Source organism: Strix uralensis, chromosome 25 (genome assembly GCF_047716275.1).
Source record: "Strix uralensis isolate ZFMK-TIS-50842 chromosome 25, bStrUra1, whole genome shotgun sequence".
NCBI classification, from domain to species: Eukaryota; Metazoa; Chordata; class Aves; order Strigiformes; family Strigidae; genus Strix; species Strix uralensis.
In genome coordinates this window covers 5,616,603-5,637,601 of record NC_133996.1, presented here as the reverse complement: position 1 = coordinate 5,637,601, position 20,999 = coordinate 5,616,603, and the positions used below count along the sequence as shown (strand labels likewise).

Below are 20,999 nucleotides of genomic sequence, written 5' to 3'. Positions count from 1 at the left end.
CTGCTGCTCAGCGCGGGTACCCGGGGAACCTTGCGTCACTAAACAAATAATGAACCTGGCTTAGCCGAACGCAAAGGAAAAAATCCCAGTAAACCCACCAAAATAAGAAAGATCTGCTCCCTGCCGATGCCCAGCTTCCTGAGAAAAGGTCTCGCTTCTTTGGAAAGATTTTATCTGCTGACTAATTTCACATGAAATCCAGCTCAGGATGCAATCGTAGCTCCGTGCAACGTGGTGCCTTCTGCAGAGAGAAAGCCCAGGGCTTCCCTCAGCTACCCCTGGAGCGAGGGCTCTCCCTGGTTCAGGTGTGGCTGAAGGTGTTTGCACAGACTGCCTTCAAAAATGTGAGATTTAAACAGCAAAAAGGGACTGAGGAGGGCAAGTGCTGGGTTGGTTTGTCTGTTTGTCCGGTATCACGTCTGAGTGCCCATATCTCACCTTGTCCCCGTTGTAGGGCAATGCACGACCCCCAAACAGCGTGGAAAAACAGCAAGTGAGTACAAGCAACGCAGTGTCTGTTATGGAAAAGAAACACCCCTGATCTGTGAGCAGCTGGGTTGGCAAAACCGAACATCCCCAATCGCACAAGCTCTTAAAAACATCCCCTACACCCCGGCCCCGCACCCCTGACCCTCCCCTCTGCCCGGGCAGCCCCAGCCCTCCTGCCAACGCCTGCGCGAGCTCAAAACCACACATCCCTTCCTCCCCACCAACACCCGTTCCCAGAAGTACCCAGTGACACCATTTCCTAGGAAACCCCAAATCAATCACTTTCCAACGCTGCGGTTACCTTCCCGGTGCACGGCCAGAGCCACCCACTGACGGGAACTATAAAGGTTCACGGCTCTCCCGCTCTGCAAACCAGATTTTGGAAATTAAACCCCTTCCTACAGCCTCATCTTTTTTTTTTTCTTCTTCTATCACCCAAAGGGTTTCTTCTTTTCCTGGTGCTTCTTGTCCAGACCTTGTTCTCCCACTTACACATCCCAGTAAACGCCCTCCCTCTCAATGGAGATGGAGCAGGCTGGCTTCCCAGCAAACTGCCGCCAGCCAGGGACCTGCCTCCCTCTGCTGCTGGGAAAGGACACTACAGAGCCCGGGACATGCTCAAAACACCTCCACAAGATCCTGCTGTGGAAAAAAACATGACAGATTCAGCTCTGCTCTTCTTGCTCTGGCACAGGTAACTTCCCCTGGAGGCACCAGGTGGGAGAAGATGAGAGCAAAGGCACAAAAAAAAAGCATCTTTGCTCAAAAGCAAAGACCATCCTCACATGGGGAGAATTCAACAGCCAGGGGTAGGTCCTCAGTATTTTTAAAACTAGGTTTTATTTTTACCAAACATACTTTCTGGAACACAGCAGCAGAATCAGCCCTGCCCCGCTCAGGGCAGCAGAGGACAGGGCAGGCAGAGAAGCGATCTACCCCCCATCGACTCTTGGGCGGGTCGGGGCCCCGCAGCGCCGCCCACAGGCACACTCACATGAAGCTTTGCAGGGGGATTTCGACAGAAGCCACAGGAGCTGGACACTGCTGGGGGGCCAGAGTCACCCCAGCCAGCCCCCTCCAAGAGCCGAGCTCACGGGCACTCCCCGCAGTCCGAGATAATCACCTTCTGCTTCGGTTTCCCGTCTTTGGTGCCCTGAGCCTTTGAGAAACGAGCAGCAGGAATTAAAGGCAGGAAGGAGGTCAGGTCTGCCCAGGCCACCCCGCTGCCGGCACCTACCTCGATCTGCCGCACCACGTCCATGCCCTCCGTCACCTCCCCGAACACCACGTGCTTCCCGTCCAGCCAGTCTGTTTTATCGCACGTGATGAAGAACTGGGAGCCGTTGGTGTTCGGGCCAGAGTTTGCCATCGATAACAGCCCTGTGATCAAAAAGTGCAGTTGTTATGGCTGGAGAAGGAGCGATGAGCTCCAGCAGGTGAGCCGTGGCTTCAACCCAAACCCACTCCCATGCCCTGCAAAACGCTGCTGGTTCTCAGAAAGTCTCTGAATATTAAACTCCACAGGAACTACTGGAAACCAATTATCTCAAGAGAGAAACACTTCCAAGCACGGAAGGTGGAAAGGGGTAGAGATTGCTCATCTATTTTTAGTTGCAGTAATAGAAAAGCTGTTTGTACGGAGATAAACCTGCTTGCTTTTTGCTGCTTTTCACAGTCACACTGCGACATTCCTCCTTTAAAATCAAACAGGAAAGCAGCTTTGAAACTTTCTCCATCACGTAATACTGGAAATTAACAGTGGATGGAGAGTGAACGTTGCATTTCTGCTTGCTGAATGCTGGTGATACATGACGCAGCAGATCACACCGCGGCAGAAGCATTTGGCCAACGTAGACTATCATTCAGGGCTGCTGCTATCAACACGGTCTAGATCAGAGCAGCCCAAGTGTGGCCCTTAAATGATATTGAACCACTTTGTTCTCCAGCCCCTGCCTGGGGAGGTGGCTCTACCTGGCCCCGTGTGTTTGAGAATGAAGTTTTCATCATCAAACTTCTTCCCGTAGATGGATTTGCCTCCGGTGCCGTTGTGGTTGGTGAAGTCGCCGGCCTGACACATGAACTGGGGGATGATGCGGTGGAAGCTGCTCCCTTTGAAGCCGAAGCCTTTCTCGTGGGTACAGAGGCAGCGGAAATTCTCTGTTTTGGGGGCAAGGGGGAGAGATGTGAGAGCTGCATCGCAGCTGGAAGCCACCACGCCAGGGAGGCTGACGCTCTCCTCACCTACGGTCATAGGCACCACGTCTGAGCGCAGGAGGATCTGCAGCCGCCCCGCAGGTTTGTTTCCGATCTTGATGTCCATGTAAACCTGAGGGTTGACCCGTGATTTCTTGGCAGGAGGCTCGCCCTGGGCAGGAAAAGAAAAACGCAAGCTGAGATGGCATTCCTCTGCTCTGCCTCCAGAGACAGCTGGCCCCATGCTCTCAGCCTTCGGGACAGCAGGATACAGATGGCTCCAGCTGTTTTTCCTACCTCCTGCACCTCTGGTTTGGGGGCCTCTGCTCCTCCCTCCTCTGTGTTTTCCTCCAAAGTCTTTCCTGAAAACTTCTTCAGCCAGTCATCATCCGACCAGACTGTGATGGCAAAAGGGAGGGTCAGAGCACAGGAACCAAACCGAAGGGCCACGTGTGAGCACGCACGCGGCTGCATGGGTCAGGGCACAGCACGGCACCAGCAGCAAGACTGCACCCGAGATGTGGGAGCACTCAGTGGGCAGCAGCATACCCCAAAAGACAGAGTGTGGGGAAAGAAGGGAGAAAGTAATCTCTTCTCCCTCCCAGAGGAGGGCAGGGCAAGCTCATGGCCTGATCCCTGCAAGTACCCCCATGCAGGTATCTTTTACAGGTATCTGCTTTTACAGATGTGGCCAGATGTGTGGGTAATTTTGCCTGGCACGTGTGTGTGTCGTGTCCTCTGTCAGAGGGCAGGAAGGCAATTAGAAGTGCAGCCAAGAGTGTTTCCATCCAAGGACTTGAGGAGTATTTTTGGTTATTAGGATGCTGCTCAGATCCTCAAGATCCGCAAATGGGAGGCAGGATGCAGCCTCGGGGTCTGGGAAAGCAGAAAGGCTGATGCACGAAGCTCTGAACATCCACAGGGATGTTCTCCCCTCCCGGGTACCAACTCACCAGGTCTGGATGATCCTTCTTTAATTCGCATTGGTTTGGCCAAGTTCACACGAATTGTCCTGCCAAAGAGCTCAGACTCATTCTGCAGAGGAGAAAAGCAAAACAAAGCCCACCAAAAGGTAAAAAAAATCACCGTGTCCCCCAAATCCCTGCAGAGGTCAGAGGAAAAGAGAGCTTGCTTTCTCTGTGCAGCCCACGCCACACAGGGGCTCGCTCCGTGCTACCGGGAAGACGGCAAAGCCACACGTCTCCGTGGGCGAGGGGACACGGGGTCCGTACCATGTTGTCGATAGCTGCTGCTGCATCCTGCCAAAAAAGCAGAAGAAAATTATTACTGCTGTTTCTTCTCTCCCTGCCTTTAAAAGCGAGGCTCAGCGTACACGTGCCCCGGCATTTCGTTGCAATAAAGATTGCCAAAGGGCAATTTTCCTAAACCCCATCTACTCCAGGGGGGTAAGCACTGATGGATCTTGCAAAAGCCACATCCAAACCAGTGTCTGGGGTTTGTCTTCCCACAACCGATCCAGTAAACCTGGTTTAGGTATGATGCTTTATCACTTACATAAAGTATTTGGGAAAAGGGGAGAGATCTCGCGTATGAAACCCAGGAGAGATTATGAAATGGCAAATATATGACAGCCTGTGCTGCCCATGACGCCAAGAAACCCCCCACCACTGCTGAGCTCCAGGGGCAGCGGGGGAGCAGCGTGGGCTGGCGGTGGCCGTGCTTCAGCCCAAAAGAAAATAAGAAAAGCAAATGGGAAAATGGGAAAGGTGGAACAGTAGCTCCAGCTGCTGGAGAGAGATTCGAGGCTGTGGCTGGTGACCCCCTGCCCGCTTCCATCAACTGCAGCGTCCCCACTGGGAAGAGGATCCAGCCCGACAAGGCCCGGCGAGGAAGAGGAGGGCCCAAGGATTTGCCCCCTTCTCACCTCCGCCAGCTCGAACTCAATGAAGGCGAATCCCCGGTGCTTTTCTGGAGAGGGAGAAGCGAGCGGTCACGGGCAGCAAACACACACCGGCCCCACGGCGACCCGGCAGCCGTCGGGTCCCGCGTCCCCCCGCCTTGTCCCGCCCCGCGGGGACAGCGGGGGCGCCGCGGCCCGGCCACGCACCCGTCTCGTAGTCCAGCGGGATCTGGATGTCGGTGATGTCGCCGAAGGGGATGAAGGCGGCGTGCAGCACCTTCTCGTCCACCTCCTCCGCCAGCCCGCCTGCGGGGCGGACAGCGGTCAGCGCCGGCGGCCCCCAGCGCCGCGCGGGGCGGGCCCGGGCCCCGGCACTCACCCACGTACAGCACCCGCTTGGTGGCCGCCATCTTCCCTCGCGGTCCGGCCCGCCCCGGAACCAGCGGCGGCTGCGCCCGCCCTCCCCGCCCCGGCCGGGCTCAGCGCCGCCGCGCCGCGGGCAGCCCCTCACCGCAGGGCCGAGGGGGATTCCCGCTCGTCTGAGGGGCACAGCCCGCCCGCAGGGCGAGGGGACAGGCGGAGCAGCGCTAACAGCCAGACACCCCCTTCTGCTCCTCCCCGCGCAGCCCGGGGCTCGGTTCCGCGAGGGAGCAGGCCTGTGCGCCGCGGGGGGAAACAAGGTTGGTCCTTCGGCAGAAGCATCCGCAGTCTCCGGGGCAACTGCTCTTTCTTTCAGAATTACTGCGTGCTACAACCGTTCTGATCCCGGAGGATGATCCGGAAGAGTTCACAAAGCGATTGTCAAGCCCCTTGCCAAAAGCAGCCGCTTCCAGAGCATAAAACAACAGAACCATTAAACGTAGAAATATAGAGAACAGCAAAGCTTCTGCTCTCCAGCAGACAAGGAAAAAGGGAGTCAAACCCCTTCTACACTTCACCAGAAAACCCCCTCCCAAACCCTCTATTAGATCACTGCTTAGTTGTATTCAGCACCCACTCAGACACTAACCAGAGCCAGCATACGGGGCCTGTGGCAGAATTTTATCACAGCAGCTTCAAAGCAGTGACTGTCCAAAGTTAACAAGCAGAATAACTCCATTAAATCACAATTTTAATCTACCAATCATACAACTGCCCATCAGTTTAATTTTACTAAGCTATATCCCGTTTACTTATCAAATTGAGAGAAAAAGATGACAAACACAGTGAAAGTTTATTCCTTTATTGATAAATGCTTTCCAGACTTTCCAAACTGGATTGTTCAGTTAAAACCAAAACCACAAAATACTTTCAACCTAAAATCCTTAATGTCCTCCTTAGAAGACACAAAAACGTGGGTCTGTTCTGACCACAAAGGAAAAGCTTGCAAGCTCAATTCTGGTTTTGGAAATCTAGAGCTTCAGAGTTGGCTTTTTAAATAAGATCTTAAAGATTAATTTACAAAATGCAATATAACTATGTGATACGATGCGTGGCATTGAGATCTGCAGGACAGTGAAGAATCTTCAAACATCTTGAGCTGATGTCTATGAAGGGGCTATTTGGCTTCTTTGCATCCTAGAGAAAGAGGAAGACAAGTTACAGCACACCTCACGCCAGGCTAGTGACCCTTGCAGTGTTACAGACCATAAGGGCTCCCAATTAATTCACAAGGTAGAGGAGCTGCTGTCGGATCATCAGAAATGGACAATACCCACAGCTGTTAAACTCTTTAGGAGAGAAGCCAGAAATACATGGATGAAAATAGAAAAACCCTTCACCATTCTGAGTTGTGACATCTGACCACAACAGCTTCACAAATACTGAAGATGTCAACTCCAGACAACCCACAGAAAAATGGATCATCAAAAGAGAGAAGAGGCAGTCAGAAGAATCAAAAAATCTTATTCAGAAGTTAAACAACAGCCAGCTCCAAACACAGGAGATCACATTTGCTTGGACAGACCGATGCAGTGAAGTGACACTCCTGTCACCAGCACTTTAATACATACTGTAGGCAGATGATTGTCAGGATATGGAATGGGCATTAACAGCCAGTTTAGCCTCAAAGTCACTAGAACATCTGGTGCCTCTCATTTTATTTCCCAGATTAGCAGTTTCACAAGACTCATCTCAATACATTACTCCTTCCTTGACATGTCAACCGCTAGGAACACTTCAGGGACTTATGCAACATCTTTCTGATGCTTAATTAAAATAAGATTTATGAAGAATATTTCTAAAGCTTCTACAGTAAGGATTCTGTTGGGAGAAACTACATTAGGGGGGTTTTTTTGTTTGTTTTATTAAGGAGTGGACTAAAATCAGACAAGTGCTGCACCCAGGCCTACACAGGCCTCCAGACCAGCTGCATTCACTAACAATCACTCTTTATTCACTCCGATCCTGGAAGCTTTTAACTGAAGCTAGGGTCCAAAACACTCACCAGTCTTCCTGGTTTAAGAGGTAGCAGCAACCACACCCACCTTCTGGGCAGCTTCCTTCTTGGCTTGGTGAGCCTGCAACACGGCAACAGCCTCCTCCACCTTGAGGAGACAAGTTATCTAGTGAGAGCTGCTCTCTGGGCCAAAGCCACCCACAGCCCACCCCATCTAAAGGAACAGGCCAGTCCACCTTCGAGCGGAGGGACTCTGGAGACTCCAGCATGTGCAGCAGCTCTGAGTTGTCAATCTCTAGCAGCATTCCTGTGATCTTCCCTGCAAGGCTGGGGTGCATAGCTTGAATCAGAGGGAACAAACGTTCTCCTGGAAAAAAAAAAAAACCAGCCGTTCAGACAGCCGAGTTTCAATTAAAAAGTCATCCTGAAACCTGAGGGGATTTCCAAAGTAAAACACAATCTGTAAGAACTGGAGTTTCACTCACCCAGCATCTGTTTCTGCTCCTGGGGAGGGGCAGCAGCCAGCATGGAGGCTGTTAGCGGTTCCTGTCCCTGCACGTGTACTGCAGGTTGAGGTGCCTATAGAAGGGCAGACATGAGGGTTCTGAAATAAGTATTGAAGCAATCAGCCTAGTAGCAATACAGTCAGATATTCTCTCCTTCTAAAACACAATCTTTGTCAAACCAGCATCAGACTTCAGTTTCAGAAAAGGGCAGGTAAGGTGCCCTCGGTTCACAAAAACATGCTCCCTCCAAGTCCTGAACTCAAACCCCATAATGTCACACATGGGCACTGTAAATATCTTGCAAAAACTGGATCAAACGTTGTGAGACAAATATCACAATTGAAAAAGCAACATCCATGCCTGCTTATTTTACAACGCAGAGGTTTGTGGGAGAAGCAAATGGTGCCTTCAGTGATACCTTAGCGAAGATCTGGCAAAGAGGTGAGAATGAATGGTTGCAAAATGGGAAAGCAAAGAGCCAAGAAAAATACCCGTCCAGCAAATCTGGGTAAAAAAGGACTTGCAAGTACAAGACATAAATCAACTAGGTTGCTCCTGGCAAAGGTACAACTGCCAGGTTTTTAAATTCCAACTTATGATGCCTGTCTGGGTTACATAAGTAGCCTGAAGTTTCTGTAAAACACTTCAGCTGCATGTAAAACCTGTTGGACTGCAGGAACTGCAGGGACTTCCCAGCCCAGACCCCTGTGTTACCTGCAAAGGCTGTACAGCTGGGTGTGGGCTGCGGACACTTGAGGCGTATTTATAAGGAGGAACCGCTCTGGGAGCAGGGGCAGCTACAGGCGGACGAGGAGCTAAATTCTGCGCTGCGGTGCCAACGCCTGCAAAAGAGGAGAACAGAATTACAGACACCTGTAGCAACATGCAAGCAAGTAAATTGGGATGTCTGATATTAACTGTTGAATTCAGACTATGCCCTGCAGAGTCTAGTACTTCTTTAGAAACTGGTCTCCAAAATGCAACTGGCTACTTTAGGAAAGGGCTATTCTCCCTAAAACTAAAATATAGGATCCATGGTTAAGATATTTTCTAGCTATTCACTGGAATACAATTAATTTGGATGCTCTACTCTGAAAACAATATCCATAACCTACACAGACTTTTTTTTTTTTAAGTGGTAAATGTTGCAGAGGTGTAGAGATGAGTTCCAAACCAGCAGAAAGCAACCCATCTGGATTTCCACTGCTGTGCTGTAGCACCAACTGTCCCCAGACCTGCACTGCACAGCAAGGAACAGGAAAGATTCAGGTGCTGCCTCTGTCCCTTGCTCCAGGTGGCTTTTGGTTTTCCGTATCTGACAACCATCTTTGGAAGCAGAAATCAAGTCTCAATAGCATCCTCCTTCCTCACAGACAAGGGGAAGAGCCTGGGAGGCAGACACCTTACCAACTCGCTGGGCAGCAGCAGGGAGGCCACGAGAGGCCGGGGCGTTGCTGGCAGGGGCCAGATGGCGCAGTGCTGGCCGTGGTCCAGACTGGCGCATGGCATTTGGCATTCCCTGGAAGCCTAGCGGAAGAAATGAGGGGAAATCCTCAAACCAGAACCGACTGGCAAGTCAGGACAGTCAGCTACAGGAAGCAGGTTGGGGTTGTGCACGGAAAGGAAAGCATGCATTGTTCTTGTTGGAAAGTACAGCCAGAAGGGTCACACAACCAAAATATTGTCTCTAGCATGCTCACCTTGAGGTCTTCCTCCTTGCTGCCAGCGTGGGTTGGGTCTCATCTGCGTCATTTGATTGGGTGCATAGTAAGTGGGTCTGCTCTGAGCCTGAAGAAAGATCAGACGAGCTCAGAGGCAACATCCAAGTGAATAACGAACACTGTTTACAACATGCGTTGGCAGTTGTTGCCAGGACTCAACACTCAATTCACATCAAGAGAACAGGCAGCTGGGAAGTCACAGAATTCACTCCACTGACTGCAGCCCTTGTTAGGCATTATTTGCTTATAGGCATAAGAAAGGCTCAATGAGATCACTGCAGCTGAACCATCAAAGCTCCAAGACAGGTTGAAAAAACACCCCAGCTCAGCTTACCTGGGGCACAGCAGGCATGAAATATCCCCCAGCAGCAGGCTGGAACTGATTAATAATAGTGTTGGCAGGCAAGGCTCTCATCCCAGCGATGCGCTGCATGTACTGATTAGTTAAATGGGCCTTTCGCTCTTCTTTCCTTTGTGCAAGTGCAACATACAACGGCTTTGAGCCCACAATTCGCCCATTCATCTCTGTCACAGCTTTTGTAGCTTCCTCTGGAGAGGAAAAGCAGACAAAGCCAAACCCTTTGCTCCGTCCATCTTCCAGCATCACCTGCAGTAAAGATCAATTGCTAGTGGAGTGCCATTACAAGAACTTAGCCTAAAAATCGGTAATTTTTAAATGTCAGATGTCAGGCAGGTAAGGACATAACTGTTGCAGAGGTGTAGAGACAGGTACCCGATGAATGAGCCACCTGTCTGGATTTACTCTGCTGTTCTGTAAGCACCATGTGTCCCCAGGCCCACACTGCACAGTAAGGAATGGGAAAGATTTGGTGCAGCCTCTAAATGCATGTAGGAAAATGCCATTTCATGCTTATTGGGAGTCACCTCAAACAAGCATGTCTGCCACTTCCTGCCTCCTCCTTTGATGAGGGAATGAAGCAAGTTCTCAGTAAAATCCCACCGCGACACAAAGAAATCTGTATTTACTAGTCCAGATCTTCTCAGGACCACAGTGACCAGAGAATGCAAGAACTGCCCTTCAGTCAGATAACAGTTCCTTCTTCACGCTTTAAAATCCAAATACCCCCAAACCCCACAATACCTTGGCACTTGTTATTGACCCGAAAGGTGAGAACTCCTTCCTCAGTTTTTCATCATCTATAGTGTCATCTAGGTTTTTAATGTATAGGTTAACACCCTAGAAGGGAGAGAACAATCAGACATTCATAACTCTAAAGAAAATCTTGAGCACATCGACTGTTACCACCCATCTGCCAGAGCTGTAATTTATCTGAAAACTCTTAATTTAGCATAATGTTCCTTTCGTACCACCCAAAGCTGAAGGCAATAAATGTTGCAAAGGCGTAGAGACAACTCCCACTGTGGTGAAAGGGAGCTTGTCTGGATTTCCTGTGCCTTCCTGTTGCATCATGTGTCCCCAGTCCAGGACTGTATTGCAAGGAGTGGGAAAGATACAGATGCGATCTCTGACATGACCCAGTTTTGCCGAAAATTAGAGACAGCAGTGCAGGGTTATGCTGTCTCTTTCCGTCCTTCTAGGTATGTCCATTTGAAAGTAAAGGAGACTGCATGACTTCTCATGTCCTCCTAAACACTTTCATTGTCAAGACTAGGCCCCGAGGCCCCCGTTGCTCCCAAATACCATGGAGTGGCCTTTACATTTTAACTCCCAGGATCTCTCATAGAACAATGACTACTTTGTCAATTCTTTTCAAGTCTGCCAAGAGACAAAACGGTACTTAAATTCAGAATAGGAACAGACTATTCACCTGGTACCGGCTGAGCCTCTCTTGTTTTAGCTGTTCAAACTTCCGTTTCAGCTCTGCCTGGCGCTCGACCTTCTTCTGTGCTCGGCCTACAAACACCATTTTCCCATTGATATCCTTTCCATTCATTTCTTCTACTGCCTGGACAGAGGGTTCAAGAAGAAACCATCAACTGCTGAAGCAATACAGCATCTGATCCTGTTAAGAACAGGACTGTCCAAAGCTCACATTGTAAACCTGTCTATTAGCCAATAAACCAACGTTGCCACATTACCTTTACCCTGCTTCCTTGTAACAACAGGCTAATTAAAGACAAGCTGAAGTTATCAAGAGAGACCATGCTGACAACCCCACTGTAAGCATTCGTCCAGCAACTTGTGAATTTATCCCCACCCCTTCTCGCAATTAAGGCCAAATTTTAACAAGCATACTGCTTAGAGAAAACTGTTTCTAAGCAATGTTCTCACCCTAGACACCTTCCTCCTCTTTAAGCCTTGCACTGCTAGTCTTCAGCAATTAACGTTCCTGATTACACCACTGCATTCTGTGTGGATCTAGTAATCTGGAGAAATGCCAAGTTACCCTTGAATGTCAAGCTAGTAAGGTGCAAAAGGTTTCGAAGTTCCCACATCTAAAAGAGGTTATGCCCGAGGCAGAGTTCTCTCCCATTTTAGTAACAGGCTTCTATGATAAACCAAGTAAGTTTTTCTTCTCTGAAGATGCCCAAGCAGCATAAAAATCAGTCATACCTTGTTAGCATCTTCATGCTTTTCAAAGCTTACAAAGCCAAAGCCTTTGGATTTTCCAGAGGGGTCTGTCATCACTTTAACACTCAGAGTTTTACCTGTTACCAAGGGACAGGTTTAGACAATATTATAAAACTATTTCAAGACTACTAAACTCCATGTAATAGACCCAGCCCTCTCTCTCTCTCATCTGCTGGGCAGCCTCTGCCTCCTGTCCAGCACCTGGCACAACTGTTACCCACACTTCAATCCTCTGCATTTCTTAGCCTCAAAGTGACCGTGATAAACTATTAAACTACCAAGGGTCATGAAATTCACAGCCTCATTAAAAACATTTCTGTATTTACCATATTTGCTGAAGAGCTCCTTTAGTCTTTCATCATCCATGTCATCCCCAAAGTTTTTAATATAAACATTGGTGAATTCCTTCGCCTTGGCTCCCAACTCCGCCTCCCGCTCTTTACGAGACTTGAATCTCCCAACAAATCTGTAAGAAAGAATGAAAATCCCAATAAGCAGCTTGTTTTCAGGAGTGGAAAAACAATGTGTGACTTGCAGCAAGGCGAAAAATGAGTGTGTAAAAGGAGCTGGGAATGGGGATAAGAAAGGGTGACAGCAGAAAAGAAGGACAAACAGGCCACAGGCCAACGAGAAAAATCACCTGTCCTATGGTTGGCCAAGGACACCCACCCAGCTCTGCAGTGGAGAGAGTTCTGGCCACAGACACCCACCCCAGCCCACTGGTGGAAAGACAGCAAATCAAGGCTTGGTTAGGGAAACCCACCAGGCCTGTAATGGAGGGGTAGCAGGCCATGGCTTGGGCAGGGTCACTCACCAGCCCTGTAGTGGAGAGGCAGCAGGCCAAGGCTTGGGCCAGGAGAACCAGTGCCTTGTGTGTCCCTGTTAATACCGAGATGCATCACGGTTCATGCGATCGTTGCTGCTTCTGGCTGTGACACTCACACTTTGCGGTCGTTTAGCAGCATGCCGTTCATCTTCTCGATGGCTCTATCTGCAGCATCCTGGGTCTCAAAGTGCACAAATGCGTAGCCCTTAGAGCCATTCTCATCACACACCACCTAGATATGCGGAAGGAAAACAAAACGTCAGCTCTCTGGACACGTTTTCTCCTCTGTCACGCTCAGACACAAGGCCAGCACACAAAAATGGGTTACTGCCAAAGTTCAACACTAGGAAAACATTATCTGTGTTCAGACTTGCGCACTTCATGACCAAATCTGATGTAACTTCAGCAATCCCTGACCTTTTGGTCAACTCTACTCTGCCTTTCAGAGACTCCACTCCTCGCTTGGTGAAAGGTGTCCCCTTTCGCTTCCTACGCTGGACGCGTCTGATCATGTCACCGCTATAACAGAATTGGACAAAGTAACCACATCTCACCTTGCAGGACAAAATATTCCCAAACGCTGAGAATGTGTCATAAAGTGCCTTGTTATCAATGGATTTGTCCAGGTTCTTAATGAAGACATTCCCAACCCCTGACTTCCTCAAGGAGGGGTCCCTCTGAGACCACATGATGCGAATAGGTTTTCCTTTGATCACATCAAAATTCATGGTATCTAGAGCACGCTCAGCTGCAAGAGAAGTCAAGAACAGATTTCTGTGGTTTGTTAAAAATATAAAGGTTTCCATCATGTGGGTGATTGCTTTCTCTGAATTTTACTCAGCTCACGGAGACATTTGGGGTAATACCACAGGCAACCAATCCCAATGACTTTTTAACTTAATGGTTCAAGGGAGGTGTTTGCAGCACAGTCACTAGACATTTTTAAGTATATCATAGGTTTAACAGCCTATTTTAGATTTGTATTATAGTAATGTTTTAACAGCCAGAGCAAAATGAATGTCAAAATGCCTGGGGTTTGTTAGTTATATTCTTAATTATTATAAAGGTAAATTGTTCCATTCAAAGAAGGAAAGGAAATACAGGAAACCCTGGGGAAAAAAGGGAAGTAAAAGTGACTGGCTTGTTTGCTTTTCATGAAGCTCACATCTACCCATACTCATTTCTATTAAGAGAAAAGGATCATCTCCCTATCAGGTCAGGAAAAATGTGCACGAGCACGTGGCTGGCTGGGAAGAAGACATGAGTCACCCTCTGTAACTTGTGGCTAAAAAATTATTCCCAAGTTGCTCAATCTAAAGATGACAGCAAGAGTGGACAAAACTCTGGAAAAAAGTCCATACACCCGATTTGATTAACAGGGAAGTGTTATCTAAACTCTAAAACCCCAGCACTGTCATTCTAACCTACACTGAAACCCCCCTCCATGATTCTATTTCTGCTACCTACTGATATATTAAAAGGATCATTACGTACACACATTAGGATCTTGTTCATAAAATTGAGATGCTTGGGACTCTTCTGTGCCAGAAAACACTCCCAGCATGGAGTGAGCAGAGAAAAAGAAAGACTGTTAATTCCCAGCATGAAGCAGGGAAAGAGAGGGATAGACATGCATTAAAACCAAGGAATATTAACAGGGCAGAACCCAAGTTTTCCAAATTTGTTTGGCTCAGTTCTTCCAGGCCAACTCCAATCAGTGATACTTGATTAGATTTCAGGAGCAGCAAATTCAAAGAAAATGCCAATTTGAACACCTCCTTTCACGTGACTCTGCTAGTGCAGCCAGAGTAACTACTCAGCATTTCACAGAACTACCTCTAAGGAACTCCAAGGGGACATTGCCTACAAAAGTCTCCTGAACTCCCTACCCCCAAAGTCAGTGTCAACCACTGCATGGAAGTTTCTCAGAATTTTTCACTTGCTTTGAAATGGTTTTGTTGTTGTTGCTTTTTAAATTGAAGTGGTGCCATTGCTATTTTCCCCAGTCCTTCACACATACACCCAGCTGGGAAACAAACTGCTGGATGTCATTCCTGAAGTAGCCGGGCTTGCAAAAAAAGAAAATGACTTAAGGGAGGAAAGTTATGCTTGCTAGGACTCTACTAGCTCTGTTTAGTCAAAGGTGTTACATGCAACTAACTGCCATGCTAAAATGATTCCTCAGCTGCTACTCTGAATCAATGCAACCCAGGTTCTTCCTGCAGTCCATTCCTAGTAGGCACTTCGGCAGGCGACTTGGTCCAGGCTTGTCAAATTTGGCAGTGTTTATTTATAGCAGGGAAAGGTCCTCCAGAAGTATGTGTTGGCAAGGACACAAACTAGTTGTATATACCATCTGCAGCAGAAACAGGGCTCCTGCTGAAAGGTGACAAGCAGATGAAGCAGTGGCATGCAAGCAGAGGGAACTGCGAAACACTCTGCAGCAGCTACCGATAGAGACTAGTTATGAACTGACCCCCAGTTCTTTCAAGCCTCCTCAGCATATACTTAAGCAGATACTATTGCACTGCTCTTTCAGTAACTCGCTAGTATTCCACTCTATTATTATACTCTGCTTGAAATTCACTCAGACACTTCTTGTGAGCAGTGGTGTAAGAAAGCCCTAGAAGGATTCCCTGACCTGAGGAAGGTCTGCCATACCCACAGGTGGAAATGCAATCGTATTACACCAGGACCTAAGAAAACCTGTACAGGATCAGCACGAGTTATGTGAATGACTCAGACTAAGCACATCTGATTCGTGTCCTTAATCTGAGCAAACACCTTCTCATTTTCTTCTATTTAAGCCACAAAGCTTCAGCCATTTCAGTTCCTGTATCTGTTTCTCTCCCACTGGTTCCTGTCATCCTTCCAGCAGACAACTGCAACTCATATACATTATGCACACTCTCAACCCCTTTCAGGCTTCCTTTTCACTCCTCTTCCGTAGCCTTCTAGATAGGGAAAGCATATGAACACTCCTTGCAGTTTGCCTCAGGCCTTGTAGTAATTAATGTCCCTTACAGGCTCCCTGATGCAGAGCAAACACAATGCTGGAATTAGCAACTGTGGTTGAGCAGCATAAAGACTGATAACCACACACACCCCAAGATTCACCCATGAGAAACTCTGCATAAGGAGTTGTATTCTCTAAAGATGGCTGCTCTGCAAACCTCTGGGCTCTTGCTTACTAAAAAAGCTAAGCAAAAAAGACCTCACAACAAAAGCACATAGCACAAATTTAACCACTTATTTTTTAAAGAGAGGTTGCATACAGAACAGGTTTAAATCCCTTGATCGCTGAGGTTAGAAGCAAAATGCTGCTAGCAATGAAGCATATGTAAGTAACTACTCTTCCCTTTTAACTTCACACCTGCATTTATGTTACACAGGTCTTATTTAAGAAAGAGAAGAGACAGAAAGTCTATCTATACTCTTCTACACCTTGCTTCTTCATAGACACTTATCTAATCCCAGCTCTGGGTTCCTTCTTGGCTTGGGAAATGTTATTTTCTCTGTACTTCCAGAACAGCTTATCTCTATAGCCATTTTAAAGTTTCTCTACTTCATTATCCAAGTTGTCATGTCGTGACTGTTGTCAGTGTTATGAAACCCTGGAACGAAATTAAATTACATGAGGAACATATGAAAAAAGAAGTTCAGCTTTTCTTTCAAATGAAATGAGTTTGTTTTCTTTCCTTTCTTCACAGTCAAAAAGAATAAATATTAACGACCACAGCTGAGCCTGAACTAGTCAGAACTTTGAAGCATTTCCTTAATCTGTCTATCACAGTATGACAGATTCAGTATTCAGCATTCACTGGTTACTACGCCAAAGAAGTGCAGTCAAAAACAGCAAAGCTTATTTTCACTAAAAATAACCCCTCTGCAGCAGACTACATTAGACAATGCACATCCAGAAAGCAGCCCCTTTGAGGGTCAAGCATCACCCCGTTAGCTAACAAAAATGTAAAGAAAAAAAAGCAAGCTTTGAACCAATTTGGGAACTCTGGAAGAGCAGAGCACATTCAGGATGTGACAGCGTGAGCTCCCGGTGGCCCCACATAATGGAGATGAGTTCTGTTGACTTGCTCTATGGACTTTCTCTAGCCATAGTCACACAGTCCTATTTACCACACAAAAAAGTTAAAACATCGTTTTCTTTAGATTTACAAAGCACTCAACCCTTCCACAAAAGGTGCCAGAGAAATGCAAACTATCATATATCAACTTCTTTAACACCTACTGCCACTTCAAGCATACTAATAACGTGTCCACAAGAACTTCCGCGACAGTTTTCAGAGCGCAAAGCTTCCCGATTACTTTAAGTGGTATTTTGTAGCATCTACTATCGCCCATACATCAAAACAGACCCCTGCAGTGCTACAGAACACTCCCCATCGTTTCACAGATTTAGTAAGATCAAGTCCAAATGCATTTCTGATTATGCATTCCTGGAAGAAAATACAGATCCCTCCTTCTCTCAGAAAGCCCTCGTGCAGGCAGTACTGAGTACTGCTACCTTGAAAACAAAAGCCAAATCTCTGCATTTGACAATAAGAATTATATTCTTCATATTCAGGTCTTTGCTCCAGAGAGATGACAACATACCACCAGTGGGCTCACCTCTCCAAAATTATCTGTTTATGTTCCACTGCATTACATTTAGTACAGCAGCTGTTTTTCACTTATGCAAAGTAACACGTGCTGCAGTTTGCCAGACAGAAGAAATGAGGAGCATATCGGAACAGATCTCTTCATGACCAAGTCTGAATATTTCTCCTTCCTGATATTAACTAAATGATTAGGTTTAAATCACTTGACCTTCTGAGACCTACCAGTAACAAGACACCACTTACTTTGGCAAAGTATCACTTGAAGTACTGGGACTTCCTAAAATGTCTGCTGCCTCACCAGGAGCCCAGAATGATGCAACCTCCCTCTAAATTTCTGACTACTTATCACCATAAAAGATTACCTTGAAATATTGGAAGGCCATATCTTTGTAACAAGAGCAGAACTTTTCTGCTAAAGCAAGCACATGTGACTAGACACTCCTCCCTTTTAAGATCAGAACTACACACATTATACAGGTCTTTACTTTAAGAGAACTTTACAGTCTTTTGCACCCCACCTCCCCGGCATCTATCCAATCCGAACTCCTTCTTGGCTTTATCTCTGCTGCTTGCTTTTATTTCTCTTATCCTGCAAAATGAGATGATAGCCTAGACAAAGGCAGGTAAGCCTTGTACAGCACATGAACATACCAAGGTGGTTTTATAAGACGGAGAGGACCACATATACAGGCTCTCAGGTTCCTTCCTTCTCATTGAGAAGTCTTAAAACACACAAATACGTTACTTAACCTGCATAAAAAGCACTTCTGAGAGTTCCATGAATGTGAAATTACTCACTGGGGTGCAAGCCAGCTTTTTATCAGCCTAGCAAGAGAAGGGATCAGAAGTGCTCAATCAGATCAGTCCACATCCCGGGGAAAGGACATGCAGAAGGCATTCTGACCTGGGAGAGTAGGGAAGCTAGGATGGCACACAGTCACAACAGATAGTAAAATCCAAACATTTCAGCCAAGAGCTCAATCCCACAGGCTCTGATGGCTTGCGGAAATACAATTTTGTAATAACGTTTTTGTTTTCTACACAACAAATACTTTGATCCGAAGTCGATACATTACCCTGTGCAACAAACAAACCACTCTGCTGTCTCTAAAAACATAAAGCAGGACAACCTACTACAGGCTAATGGAAAGTTTACTCCCTGCTGCAGCCTGTGTTGTTACGAACTGATTATGAATTTAAGGGAAAAGTTCCCTCATCTGTCCTTTGGATGTCTCTATCGCATCTAGATACTGCTAAATCACAGCACAGAACAATAAACTTGCACCAGTCGACAAGCAAAGGCTCTGAAAACTAGGGCAGAAAACGCTGACCCATTTTTCTTCCAGAAAAGGCATGTTCCAAAATGACCTTTTCTGTCCCATCTTTCACATGCTACTTCTGCTTCAGCTCTGAAAGACCTACTTGAGCAGGAACCAAACCGAAGCATGAAAAAGAGTCTGGCAAGAGCAAATCAACAAGGCATGTGAGACAGCCTGGTTTCTCATACATTGAACAAGACAAAACATCTTCTTTCCCAATGACACAAGAATACCACTTCCCAGACTGGGAGACCCATCCAGCTGCTTACACAAACACCGCAACCTGCAGTCCACCAGATCCCCCAAATACTGGGCTGAGTGAGCAGCCAGAGGCTCAGCCAGTCAAACTGAGCATTCAACCAGCGCTGACAACTCTTTTCTGCTGGGACTGCACAAAGACCCCCACAAATAGCCCAAACCTACACAAGAACAAAAGAGAACACAGTAGAGATTATTCTCTTACGTGAGGAACAAACCCAAGTCTCCAAAGTTTATTATCAGTAAGAGAGAAATAGGTCTATCAGAGATGGTACCAAGATGTGCATTTGCAGAGTATTTTGGGGACACCAAGTTGTAAAAAACATTCCAGCTTCACAATCACTAACAAGTGATTACTTACCTGTAACTAACACTTCATAGGCAGCTACATGGCAGTGCACGCTCACAGCAGTGTGAATTAGCGGAAAGAAGTGAGTAAAAGTGAAGAAAAAAAGCACAGATGTGGCTGTTTATGTCACTTACCATCGGCTGGCTGCTGGAAGTTGACGTAGGCATACCCGAGGGACCGGCGGGTGATCATATCCCTGCAGACCCGAATGGAGAGAACGGGCCCAGCGGGGCTGAACTTCTCGTAGAGCATGGCCTCGGTGACATCGGGGTGCAGGTCACCCACGTACAGCGATGCCATCGGGTAGCTGCTGGCAGCCGTGTTCATCTTCCACCCAGCACGCGCTCCCACCGGGATCTAAGAGGGGTTTCTTCTTGGGGTTTCTTTAAGTCAAGCTTTTCGTAAATATTTAAACCTGGGAGAAACTCAAAATCTTATTTAAAAGCCTCACTAAGCGGGGGCCTCCAGAAACAGCTTGGGGGGGGGGGGGGGGCTGTCAGGAGGCCGGTGACCGGAGGGAGGGCACAGTGGGGGGGGACCGGGGGACGGCTGCTCCGTCACGCCAGGCCCCGGGACAGAGGGCAGCTGAGGGGGGAGGAGAGGCCTGGAAATCAGAAAAAAAAAAAAAAAAAAGTTAAGCCTCCAGGACAGCGGGGCTCAGATATGAAGCCAAAATTTATATGCTAGCTCCTGAGCGTTTCTCCCTCAGCTCTGGGGCAAAACCCTCCTCGATCTCCCTAAAACCACGTCCCGTATTTTGCTTTAAGAGTCTAATTTAGCCCCAATTCGCCAGAGCAAAGGCCGTTTGACTTTTTGAGGTAAAAAAAAAAAATTAGAAAAAATAATCCTCTCTGTAATATATATTTGCACGAACCTTTCTGTTAAAATTAGATCTTCTCTGCTAGGTTTATATTTTTTTATATATATATATAAAATAGATCCGGCTCTAGCGCGGCAATAAAAACACGCGGCGGCGGCGGTTGAGCGCCCAGAGGGCGGCCGGGCTGACCGGAGGCAACGGGCCGGAGCCGCGCTCGCCCGGCGCCCCCGCGCTTCCCCGTGCCCTCCCTGCCCTGCGGTCCCGGCCCGGGGCGGCGCTGGGCCCGACACCGACTCACGCGCTGCGGCCCGGCGAGCGGAGAGGCGGCGGCGGGCGGCGGGCGCCCCTTTATAGCCGCCGCGGCGGCGTGAGCGGGCCGCCGTGCCGCGGAGAGGAGGCGGCGAGGCCCGGCGGGGAGCGACCCCCGCCGCCCGACGCGCCTTCGCCGCCCGCTGCAGCGACCCCAGCGGGGGGGAGGACCGGTACCGCCCGCCCGGCCCGAGGCGGGGCGGGGCCAACCCGCGCGCCCCCGCCCGCCATTTTGGGGTCGCCGGTCGACGACCCTCATCGGGGACATGGCGGCCCCTCAGGATTGCTCTGGCTCCGGCCTCCTCGCGTGCCCCAGGACAAGCTGGGCCTCCATTTCTTTCCAAAACGCTCCCAGCACCAGAAATCCCAAATACCCCCGGGTGGTTCTGGCCCCTCACCTGCACCAGGAGGGACTAGTGCCACGCTGCCAGGCGCTCCCCTTCAGACCCCGGCCCCTCGCTGCTCCTCAGCAACACCTGGTTTCCTCAGGCTGGCCAACAACATCTACCGCTCACCCCTCAGGGATGTCCACCTCCCCCAAGCCAGCAACCAACTCAATAAATAAGCACAACAGCTTCCTAACCCTTCAAATCTATGTGGTTGCCACAAAAAATGGCACCTGGGTGGCGTTTGGGGGACAGCTGTGCAGTCTCACGGCTCAGTCCACGTACAGATCCCACGGTGGCTCGAGCAACGCCAAAGTCTTGTCCCTGTGTGGGGATGGTGGACCAGATTAGGGGCGAAACAATCCTCTGGGGGCAGCTGGCAGGGACACACACCCACAGCAAGACCCCCCAGAAA

General features: G+C 48.4%; 2 protein-coding genes and 3 non-coding genes across 8 annotated transcripts; all 5 read right to left on the bottom strand.

The window, feature by feature from the left end:
* Positions 1–1,310: 1,310 nt before the first annotated feature.
* On the bottom strand, positions 1,311–5,002 carry PPIE (peptidylprolyl isomerase E). The gene is made up of 10 exons (XM_074894317.1): positions 4,923–5,002; positions 4,751–4,849; positions 4,568–4,611; positions 3,915–3,941; positions 3,636–3,717; positions 2,980–3,080; positions 2,731–2,854; positions 2,461–2,646; positions 1,727–1,869; positions 1,311–1,648 (listed from the first exon to the last, which is right to left on the bottom strand). Exons 1-10 carry the CDS (start codon positions 4,951–4,953, stop codon positions 1,580–1,582), a joined length of 906 nt encoding a protein of 301 aa, XP_074750418.1. The 5' UTR covers positions 4,954–5,002; the 3' UTR covers positions 1,311–1,579.
* A 747-nt stretch (positions 5,003–5,749) lies between these two features.
* PABPC4 (poly(A) binding protein cytoplasmic 4) lies at positions 5,750–20,309 on the bottom strand. 4 transcript variants are annotated; one of them, XM_074894338.1, is made up of 16 exons: positions 20,188–20,309; positions 19,204–19,484; positions 13,082–13,275; positions 12,644–12,759; positions 12,028–12,167; positions 11,684–11,778; positions 10,938–11,075; positions 10,250–10,345; positions 9,482–9,754; positions 9,127–9,214; positions 8,834–8,953; positions 8,141–8,268; positions 7,406–7,499; positions 7,157–7,287; positions 7,009–7,068; positions 5,750–6,100 (listed from the first exon to the last, which is right to left on the bottom strand). In XM_074894338.1, the coding sequence occupies exons 2-16, from the start codon at positions 19,394–19,396 to the stop codon at positions 5,999–6,001; spliced, it is 1,968 nt and encodes a 655-aa protein (XP_074750439.1). In that variant the 5' UTR covers positions 19,397–19,484; positions 20,188–20,309; the 3' UTR covers positions 5,750–5,998. The 4 variants fall into 4 exon arrangements, with proteins under 4 accessions (XP_074750439.1, XP_074750438.1, XP_074750437.1 ...); XM_074894337.1 differs by having other exon boundaries at positions 19,944–20,295; XM_074894336.1 differs by having other exon boundaries at positions 19,204–20,295.
* LOC141954811 (small nucleolar RNA SNORA55) lies at positions 8,567–8,699 on the bottom strand. The gene has a single exon (XR_012632263.1). It is a non-coding gene; the product is annotated as a small nucleolar RNA SNORA55 (small nucleolar RNA).
* LOC141954812 (small nucleolar RNA SNORA55) lies at positions 9,852–9,981 on the bottom strand. Its single transcript, XR_012632264.1, has one exon. It is a non-coding gene; the product is annotated as a small nucleolar RNA SNORA55 (small nucleolar RNA).
* On the bottom strand, positions 10,497–10,629 carry LOC141954813 (small nucleolar RNA SNORA55). Its single transcript, XR_012632265.1, has one exon. It is a non-coding gene; the product is annotated as a small nucleolar RNA SNORA55 (small nucleolar RNA).
* Positions 20,310–20,999: the final 690 nt, after the last annotated feature.

Bases quoted from the DNA above. Each gene is read 5' to 3' on its own strand.
- PPIE (XM_074894317.1), bottom strand. From the start codon at position 4,953: ATGGCGGCCACCAAGCGGGTGCTGTACGTGG. The intron at 3,718-3,914 runs GTACGGACCCCG...TCTCCTCTGCAG, and splicing joins CAGCAGCTATCGACAACATG to AATGAGTCTGAGCTCTTTGG. The intron at 3,081-3,635 runs GTGAGTTGGTAC...TTGCCATCACAG, and splicing joins AGAAGGATCATCCAGACCTG to TCTGGTCGGATGATGACTGG.
- PABPC4 (XM_074894338.1), bottom strand. From the start codon at position 19,396: ATGAACACGGCTGCCAGCAGCTACCCGATGGCATCGCTGTACGTGGGT. The intron at 10,346-10,937 runs GTGAATAGTCTG...TCTCCCTTCTAG, and splicing joins AGAGGCTCAGCCGGTACCAG to GGTGTTAACCTATACATTAA. The intron at 7,288-7,405 runs GTGAGTGAAACT...TTTTTTTTCCAG, and splicing joins GGAGCAGAAACAGATGCTGG to GAGAACGTTTGTTCCCTCTG.